We start from the raw sequence: 10,713 nt of genomic DNA, 5'->3' as shown, positions 1-10,713 counted from the left end.
TCCAATGATATCAAAAAGGAGTAAAGTGAGGCGGAAACTCACTTCACCAAAATAGCGGAACGTAGTATGAAAGTCAAAAGGAATTACAACTGAAACAAATGTACTAAGAAATAAACTAAGATCAAGCGTCTTCAAGTTTATAGATAACGTCTTCATAAGTATGGACTTCGTCAATCCAATGAATCCGTTCTAACTCTATGCTGTTTTCAAAAGTAGTATGCAGCTTGATCCGCCGGGGGATCATTAGAGTAATCTTGATTGTCGCCAGCACCTTGCGTGTAATATGCTTCATTGGCTTGCGCTTCACTGTACTGCTCGTCATAATAATTTGTACCTGCAGGATAATCTAAACAAAGAATATACAAAAAGGAATGAGTTTCGAAGAAACTCAGTAAGGTAGTTAATCCATAACATCATAGATAACATGTGGCAAAACATAACGTGATGCAATGCAGTATGAAATAGATAAAGTATGAATGCATCTAACTCTATGTATGTTGGTCTCTATGGCAGGCATGCTTTAAGTCATAGCACCATACTTCTTAAGGAAAGTCCGCTCACACCCTCAACCATATAAGATATCTTGGGTTCCCTCAACCATTTAAGGTATCTTGGGCAGCCGGTTGGTAATGGGTCCTGCATCCCTCTCGGACAAACCATGGTAGGGGTTAAGTCAACACACTCTCTCACAACCATTTGGCACAAGTACTGGCGCATGTCAGGGAAAAGCCTAGCTCAATGCAAGTCATCTATCAGTTACATCAACTCAGGTCTAGATACTTCCATTCCTCGTCCCTGACGATCCTTTCCGGTATCCTTTCCACTAGAGTCCTAATAGTCTTTGACTACGAACTCATCAACCCTATTGGTTATCCACATATGGTAAACGGGAAGCTCTCATGTCCCCTCACGGATCATTTCACCGGTCTTGAGCGCCCATGAGCCCAAGTCTAGCCATATGCAACCCTCCAATAAATGGCCCCCACAATGTGATTCCCGTCCTCTCACGGGTTGGTTACCGGTCTTGAGCGCCCGTGAATCCCCATTGCTACCACGGGTCATTCGGTCTCAATACCCTTCCGAATCGGGTCTGATATAATAGGGGTATATCCTAGCCAAACACTGCTAGACATCCCTAGGTATGACAACCATTGATTCGGGAAAGTGTCGATGGGCAACCCCGGAAACATCCCATACTATTTCCGATAATGTCCAAGGACAGAAGTGTCAAAAGGACACCTCCCAATCCCAAATCAAACTTAATCAAACACATTCTCAGATCAATCATGACATACACAACCAGTAGTTCATCATATAAAAGAGAATGTAAAAGCAACATCAGATTAAGCAGTAATAAGTAATTCATATAACATGAATAATGAAAAAGATGATATAAACAAGTGCTACTGTTCCCACAGTAGGAGATCAGAATTAAAATACAATAACAGTAGGTAATCTCATAGTTTCATAAAGTAGAAACCCAAGAACAAGCAATCTATGTAGTTAAGGAATTAACTGTCCTTACCTTCTAACTTGGATGGGATCTTAAAGAATCAAGTATGATCTTGACTAAACCTGAGAAGACAGTCCTAAACAAGTGCATACAACATGTTAGGAAAGATGCATAAAGGAAAAGATCATAAATCAATCGAAACAGACCAAGATTGAGGTTGCTGTACTCATTGGTCGATTGATTGGTCTGCTGGACCAGTCGACCAATGCAGACAGTGGCATTCAAGAATCCGAATTTTGAGAATCCAGAACCGAATTCGATGGTTCAAAAGGGTACAAATCAGAGGGGAATTATCATGGTAGTATTCTAGGGTATAGAGGATATCAAATCATAAATCAAATCAAGTTCCCAAATTATAACCTAGGAACACAAAGGTTAACCTACTAGGTTAAACATAGATTATGAGAGAAAATATTATAATCAAAGATTCAAGAATTAGGATATGAGGATTACAGATATAGTAAAGAAAACAAATTGATTGGGTTACCATGATTAAACTAGAGGTTCTTGATCTTACCCAAGAATTAGGGTTTTACCCTTTTTGGTTCCCTCGGAAAATAATTGTGAGATCTGGATGAAGGGAGATAAATTGTTAGCCAAGAATAACAAGAAGGGTCATTCAATGATGAAGTTTAGGTTAACACAATATTACTCAAGAAGATTTTTCTTCACAAGGGAGGTTACCAAAAGCTCTCCAGACGATCTCACAGGTTAGGGTTTCAAAGGATTAGGGTTAGGGTTTCGAAGATTTCACCGGCTGAGGTTAAGATCATGATGATGATCATGGATCTTAAAGATCACTATGAGATCATGGAATAGATGGTTGCAAGAGTGCATCATCTTCTTCTTGATCTCAACGAAGAACATAATTAAAGAAAGAAAATCAGAGGTAGAAGAAAGAGTGAGTGAAATCATAGCTTTGCCGTAGGAAGATGAAGAATTCTTCAAGTCTTTGCGAGAAATCACCAAAGAATGCAAGGGAATGGGTTAGATTAGGGTTCTAACTCGTTCCAGAGGCTTAGGAGACAGAGGAGGCGGAGTATTCCCGAGATTAGACTTAAATAGAAGAGACAGAATTCAAATTTCAAAAACAATTGGTCGATTGGTTGGTCGATTGGTCCAATCGACCAATGAGTCGACCAATCGACCAATCAAGATAGCAACTTCAAAACAGGGAATTGAAGGCTCAGATCAAGTCCAAACATCAAGGGGTTTTGCACACACCTAGAGTGACATACCTAGGAGTTAGAAATGCCTTTGAATCAATACAGAGACCACTCCAAGACCATCAACTAATCCAATCTTTATCCGGGTGCAGTTTCCACCATTGGGACACTGGCATCAACACTCATGGATTCCAATCCAGCCATCAAGTCTTCAACAGAAATGGCCCAAAGATGACTTCTTGCCTTACTTCGGGTCACTGGTCCTACAAATAACAAAGTTTCCGGATTAGGGTCAAGGTTGGGTTTCACATGTATGATTGTGAATGATCTGAGATGTGATTGATTAAGTATGGTTTGGGATTGAGAGGTGTCCTTTTGACACTTCTGTCCTTGGACATTATTGGAAATAGTATGGGATGTTTCCGAGGTTGCCCATTGACATTTTCCCGAATCATTGATTGTCATACCTAGGGCTGTCTAGCAGTGTTTGGCTAGGATGTCCCCGTTATATCAGACCCGAATCGGAAGGGTATTGAGACCGAACGACCCGTGGCAGCAATGGGGATTCACGGGCACTCAAGACCGGTAACCAACCCGTGAGAGGATGGGAATCACATTGTGGGGGCCATTTATTGGAGGGTTGCATATGGATAGACTTGGGCTCATGGGTGCTCAAGACCGGTAACCAACCCGTGAGGGGACATGAGAGCTTCCCATTTACCATATGTGGATAACCAATAGGGTTGATGAGTCCCTAGTCAGGGACTATTAGGACTCTAGTGGAATGGATACTGGAAAGGATCGCCAGGGGCGAGGAATGGACGTATCTGGACCTGAGTTGATATAACTAAGTAGAAGACTTGCATTTGGCTAGGCTTAACCCTGACATGCGCCAATACTTATACCAAATGGTGATGTGAGAGAGCGGTGACTTTAACCCCAGCCAAGGTTGTCCGGAAGGTGTTCCTACCCACTACCAAACGGCGTTGTGTGATGAGACCTACCCAAAGAAGTATGGTGCTATGACTTAAAGCATGTCTGCCAATAGAGACCAGCATACATATATAGAGTTAGAAGCATATTTGCATATATTGTTTCATATCATTGCCTATATGTTTGCTTGTGAATGCATGTGAAGATGCTTATTGTGGTTTGGATTACTTGCGAAGTTCTTTTGAGCTTACCCTTCGGGGGACTTGATTTTAGATGACATTGCAGGATCGAAAGAGAACTCGTGCCCCAGTACGGAGGACCTTTCCATACATGGTACAACTCCGGATGTCCTTGGACAAGGTAATGAATAGCGAGGCAGCCAACACCCGGATTTGGACTGCACTGATGACTCCTATTGACGGCAGCCGGCATCGTCTTATTAACCGATGGGATCGTGCGCTAGATACTGATCTAAAGTTTCAAGAGCATAACCCAAAGGTGAAGAAGATGAAGACTGAAGAAGAATAAGAGCCGACTAAAGATGTGGATTAGATTCTCTCATTTCTTCCAGACTTTTATTTTGCTTATAATAGCTTAGAGCTTTACTTAGATTTTGATCTACCTTCCGCATATGTTTGTGGAGTATATTTCCGGTATACTCCACAGTTGTCTTTTGATTTGGTATCTTGTTATTCCGCACTCTGATATTCTTAGTGATCCTTCTGAGATCCTTTCTTGAATTTAATTATTAACTTATTAGAATACAATAATTTGTTCTTGCTTTCGATTATGTTATTGTGCTAAATGGATATGATCATTCCTAAACTTGATCTTTTGGGCTGTGGATCACTCCCCCGGGTAATCCAACTAAGGTATAGGCTAGGTGGATTTGGCGGGATGTGACAGTGAGAGCTTCCCATCTACTATTTTTGAATGACCAATAGGGTTGGTGAGTCCGGTGGGTAATATCCGTGACTCTAGTGTGAAGGATACCAAAAAGGATCTCGGGATGGGAGGAATGGAAGTATCCGGATCTGACTTGATACGACTAAGTAGATGACTTGCATTGGGCTAGGCTTTACCTTGACATGCACCAATACTTAGACCAAATGGTGATGTGAGAGAGTGGTGACCGAAACCCCAGCCATGGATTGTCCGAGAGGGATGCAGGACCCAATTCCCCCCGGTGCTGAGTGACTGAGACTTACCTAAAGAAGTATGGTGCTATGACTTAAAGCATGTCTACCCTAGAGACTAGCATTTATAGAGTTAGAATCATGTTTGCATCATGTGTTTCATATCATATTGCACCATGTTATGACTTGTACTCATATGGTTTATGAATCATGGAATAACTGCCTTGCTGAGTAATTTTGAACTCATTCCTTTTGTGCAAATGTTTTGTTAGATTATTCCACAGGTGTTGAAGACCCAAATGGTACGACATATGAGAAGGACCAAGATTCCGCATACTACCCTCCGGGTGGTGGCTACTATGAAGATTAAGGTTATGGTACCAAGGAAGATTATGCTACGTACTAGGGTTAGCTCCACAGTGATGTGGGAGCGGCCGTGTTGGGTTTCCTTCATCTACACTTACGAGGATGTAATTATTAAGATGGAGGAAACACTTGTCTAGCCACCCACCCCTAGATTTTGTTAAACACTTGGATCTGTAATTTAACTTTCACTAATTACTCTTTTACATTTGGGTTGTAACCTAACTTTGACTTAGCTACTTTCCGTTGTGGTTATGAAGGAGTGAATTCCGCTCACTTCCTTCTTGTGATTACACATTTGATATCATATTTATTTCCGTACTCTGATTATCTGTTCTTATCATATCCATGATTTCTTTTATTTTTTTTGCTTTTACCTTGATTATTATCGTTCATGATTGTGTTATCGCGTATGTGGGAGGCATGGTCCCTCGATGTTTGATCCTTGGACTACGGATTACATACCCAGGTATGCCAGGTAGGGTACCAGCTGGGTGGATGTGACACTTCTTTCGATGATGCTTGTCAGAGCTGTAGCTTCTACCCATTTCATGAAGTAATCTATTGCTACAATGAGATACTCCCGTCCGCCAGTGGCCTTGGTGAATTTTGCCATAACATCAATTCCCCACATCGCAAAGGGGATGAGGTCGAGAATTGAAGTTAGGGTTTCTGCTGGCCTTATGGATACTGTGGCATGAATCTGACAATTTTTGCAATGACAAGCATATTCCATTGCTGTCTCTTGAAGTTTTGGCCAATATAAACCGAGTCTTAGGATTTTGTGGGCTAGAGCACGACCACCCATATGTGCCCCACAAATCCCTTCATGAACCTCTGCCAATGCCATATTCGATCCTTCGGGACCCAATCATCTTAAGAGGGGTCCGGCATAAGACCTTCGATATAGTCTTCCATTCTGGATTATAAACCTTAATGCTTGCACCTTTATTACTCTTGCCTCCTTTGGATCCTTTGGTAGCTTATCATCTCTGAGATATTCTACAATCGGGTCCATCCAACAATGTTTGGCTTCAATATAGGATATTTCCTTTCCTTGAATGCTTGGGAGTGTTAATTCCTCAATGTAGACTGAAGGGTTGAGCATCTTCTCCTTGGCGTTCGCCAATCTTGAAAGTTCATCTGCCATCACATTTTCTTTTCTTGGAATCTGACATACTTTCAGATTCTTGGATTCTTTCTGCAAAGTTTGCACGATTTCTTGACATTTTTGCAATCGGGGCTCCTTGATAGCATACTCCCCTTGCACTTGGTTGACAATAAGCTGTGAATCACTAAAGATAATTACCTCAACTATTGCCAAGGCCTTTGACAGGCAAAGTCCAGCTATTAAGGCCTCATATTCTACCTCGTTGTTGCTTGCTTCAAATGTGAACCTCAAAGCGTAGCGAATAATGAATCTTCCTGGGCTTTTCAAAAGGATCCCAGCACCAGCTCCTTGTTTATTGCTCGAGCCGTCCACGTATACTTCCCACATGGTTGGAATATTGGGTTTGGCTACCTCCTCGGTCGGTGCAGTGGTTTCTACCACGAAATCAGCCAATGCTTGAGCCTTAATTTCTGTTTGAGGTTTGAAACTTACTTGGAATTCGCCAAGCTCGACCGACCATGCCACCATTCGTCCGGACAAATCAGGTTTATAAAGGACTTTATTCAGAGGAAAAGTAGTTAATACCTCTATCGGATGTGCCTGAAAGTATGGCCTTAGCTTCCTTGCTGCAGTCATAAGAGCCAAGGCCTGCTTCTCGATCTGGGAATATAGCGTCTCTGCATCGAGGAGCACGTGGCTGACATACTAGACTGGCCATTGCTTCTATTCTTTTTCCTGAACAAGTACCGCACTTACCGCCGAAAGAGATGTTGCTAAATAGACTTGCAAAACTTCTCCCTTCTCAGCTCGGGATAAAAGTGGTGGCTTGCCGAGTGTTTCCTTCAGATTTTTGAACACCTTTTGGCATTCTTTTGACCATCGAGCCTCCCTACTACCCCTTAAATCCTTGAGTGCTTTGAAGAAAGGGAGGCATTTTTCTCCCAACTGCGAGATAAATCGGTTCAGCGCAGCTACTCTCCCCGTTAGGCATTGCACATCCAGAACGGTTCTTGGAGGTTCCATGTTAATCAAAGCCTATATTTTTGCCGGGTTGGCCTCAATACCTCTTTGAAATACCATGAAACCTAAGAATTTCCTTGATGATACCCCGAAGGCACATTTTTCTGGGTTTAGCTTTATCTGGTATTTCTGGAGCACCGAAAATACTTCTGCCAAATCTTCAATATGCTTTGTTCTTGCTGTGCTTTTTATTAGCATATCGTCGACGTATGCTTCCATGTTTTTCCCAATCAGATCACTGAATATTTTGTTTGTTGCCCTTTGGTAAGTAGCTCTTACGTTCTTCAGGCCGAATGACATGACTTTGTAGTAGAAACTTTCACGATCGGTCATGAAAGCGGTTTTCTTTTCATCCTCCCAATTCATGAGGATCTGGCTGTACCCCGAGTATGCATCCATGAAACTTAACGTTTCATATATGGCGATGGCATCTATTACAAGATCTATCCACGGCAGCGGATAGCAGTCCTTCGGGCAAGCCTTGTTGAGATCCATGTAATCTGTACACATTCTCCATTTTCCATTTGCCTTCTTTACCAATACCACATTGGCCAACCAGGTTGGGCATTCGATAGGTTCAATGAACCCTGAATTCTTCAGCTTTTCGACTTCATCCTTGATGGCCTCGTGCTTTTCAATCGAGAAGTTTCTCCTCTTCTAGATAATTGGTTTTACCTTGGGATCTATCCAAAGCTTGTGCTCTGCTACCTGAAAATCTATTCCCGCGTTTTCGCTTCTACGTTTCTCCAGTTCCAATGAACTTAGATTTGGCCTTCAGCTTTCAGAGCGACTCAGGCTCGAGTCCCCCGAATATCGTCAATATTGGTGATCGAGTGGCATCGATCACTTCCTTGCCCTTCTTAGACTTAGGAGCTTCAGTTTGCCGCTCCCGACTTACCGAACGCTCCCTTTTCTCTCCAGTTGCTCGCGATTCTCCTTGTCTTCCCTTGATGAAACTAGAAAGGTGACCTTGAGATATCAATCTCTCGATATCGGCCTTCAGATGCCTACAATCATTGGTATAGTGACCGTAATCTTTATGAAAACGACAATACCTTTCCATATTTCGCTCCCCAGGTTTTGCTGAAACCTTTGGTGGCCATTTTAGGATATTTTTTCCTTTTATGACATTCAAGATCTCTGACCGGGGGGGTATTCAAGGGTGTATACTCGCTTTGATCGGGAGACCTATATCACCACGCCATACGAGGCCTTCCAACTCGATCTCGAGCTTGCTATTTGGGCTTTTGCTTTTTCTCGAGAGCTTTCTGCTCTTTTATAAAGGCCTTCTGGTCTCCCTGACACGCATCCAGAATTTCTATTACCTCCGCCTGGCTTCGACACCTTTGTACCAGTTCAACATAGGTGGTAGGCATATCTTGGAGTAATAACTCCAAAAGTCTCCGGTTGGTGAGTCCAGTGAACAAAGCAGTTTTAGCTACCTGTTCATCCAAATTCTCAATTTCCATCGTGACCCTGTTGAATCTTTTTAGGTATTCCCGAATCGATTCGCTTTTCCCTTGCCTAACGGTAAACAAGGTTTCCTCGGTCTTCTTGATCCGAATTCCGCTTTGGAATCGACCGATGAATTTTCATGCCAATTCCTCAAAATCTATGATTCTTCCTGAGGGAAGATTCGAAAACCATTTTTGTGCTACTCCAGTTAATGAGGAACCAAACACCCAGCAAAGGATTTCATCTGAGTTATCAGCCACAGCCATTGTTTGCTGGAAGTAACTTATGTGAGCGATTGGATCTCCCGAACCGTTGAACGAAGAAAAAGTGGGTAACCGAAAATTTTGAGGAAATTGATATCCGGCTATGGCTTCAGCGAACGGGGTCTTCCTAATGACCGAATATATATCATCAGTCATTTTTCCTCTAGCCAGTTGCCCGACCCTTTGATTAATATTAGCTAGCTCTTGGCCAATACGCACCAATTGTCCACCGGTGATATGGGCATTGTCCCGAACCGTACGCCTAGAGGTTGGTGAATGAGTTCACACTCCAACACCCAACCTTGTCGTTGAATGATTTGTGCTTCCTTGCGGGCGTATAACTCGATCATCTCTTCTGGGGAGTTCCCCAATTGTTCTTGATTCTCCAGCTTGCCTCCGGGCGTCTTCCCAAAAATTCTAGCCAACATTCTGGCCTTTTGGTAACCTTCTTTCCCTTCTTGGGGAACGTCCTCGTGGAAGCGAGGCAAATACTTCCTCGCCTTCTCTCACACGCCTTCTTGCTTCTCGCTGATTAGGAGCATGTGGCGCCACCACTTGCCTAACCAACGCACGAAGCATCTGATTCATCTCGAGAAATTGGAGCTGTATTTGATCCAACTGTTGTTGGAGAGGATTGGGAGGATGTTGTTGATCATTACCCCCTGTCCTCCATCATCTTGTACTTCATGAGCTCGACTTCCTTCAGGGATATCATTCGGGTTGTTTCCTTCAGGAAGTGGAATGTCAGCGTCTCGTCTGAGCCGCTCTGCTAACCTAGTGACCATGACTTTCTGAAGCGATTCCCACAGACGGCGCCAAATGATGCGTCCAAAATTTGCTCAACCCTTAGATCATCGAAGAGTGACCTGCAAAAACAATCATCAGATGTGGCCCAACCGTGGGGGTCGGGAGTCCACCTCCGAAGGCTAAGTCAGTTGATGAACTAATCACAAAGGCTCTGCTTGAGTACAGAGCAGAAGTATGAATACGAATATAGGGAATACGATTCAGTTACCTTTCTTGTACGTAGGTTATGTCTTATATAATGTTTACCTTCTAATCTCCTTCGTTGGATTTATTCGAGCCTTCTTCGGGTGGCCGTCCGATCTTAATGATTAGATCCGTTGATAATAGATCCGTTCATTGGTGGGATAATGAATAACTCCTTTTGTTAGCACAATCATAGCGTGGCAGTTATTTCGAGTAAGCACGATCTTTTGCTCCCATAAGTGCCGTTAATCGTCTCCTTGACGGTTCGTCCACTCCGATAATTGCATATTCGGGCGTGCTTGTTGATTGAGTCAGGTTTCTTCCTTAGCAAGCTATCTTTAAACCTGGCCCGCTCAGATGCGAGTCGGTCCGTTTCTTCCCGACCAGGGTCTAGGGTCAAACCAAGGATGGACCCGGTTTGTTAATGATTTTTCCCGTATCAGTCTGAAAGAAACTTATTAAGTCTCGAAGCTATTTGCCACAATGATTATCAGATTGAGACTACAAATAATGGTAAAAGTGAGTATCAATACATTACTACAAAAGTGTTATATATTTTCTCTCAATTTGTACTACATAAATATTTGCATGGTTGAAACATATGCTTGAGTAAATCAAAAGAACATTGATTCCAATAGTTTTATTATTTGGCATGATCGGTTGGACCATCCCAGATTAAGTATGATGCGAAATATTATTGAAAATTCATTTGCCATCCATTGAAGAACCAAAAGATTATTGCATTAAATGAATTTTCTTGTGC

General features: G+C 42.6%; 1 protein-coding gene across 1 annotated transcript; it reads right to left on the bottom strand.

Moving 5' to 3' along the window:
* Positions 1-5,982: 5,982 nt before the first annotated feature.
* LOC149008009 (uncharacterized) lies at positions 5,983-6,750 on the bottom strand. The gene has a single exon (XM_089167191.1). The coding sequence runs from the start codon at positions 6,748-6,750 to the stop codon at positions 5,983-5,985; it is 768 nt and encodes a 255-aa protein (XP_089023317.1).
* Between the last annotated feature and the right edge of the window lie 3,963 nt (positions 6,751-10,713).

The sequence above is a fragment of the Hakea prostrata genome, chromosome 8, assembly GCF_041222555.1.
Source record: "Hakea prostrata isolate BN-2017 chromosome 8, UWA_Hpros_2, whole genome shotgun sequence".
NCBI lineage: Eukaryota > Viridiplantae > Streptophyta > Magnoliopsida > Proteales > Proteaceae > Hakea > Hakea prostrata.
This window is presented reverse-complemented; position numbering and strand designations above follow the sequence as displayed.

Coding starts and splice junctions, on each gene's coding strand:
- LOC149008009 (XM_089167191.1), bottom strand. CDS start 6,750: ATGGTGGCATGGTCGGTCGAGCTTGGCGAATTCCAAGTAAGTTTCAAA.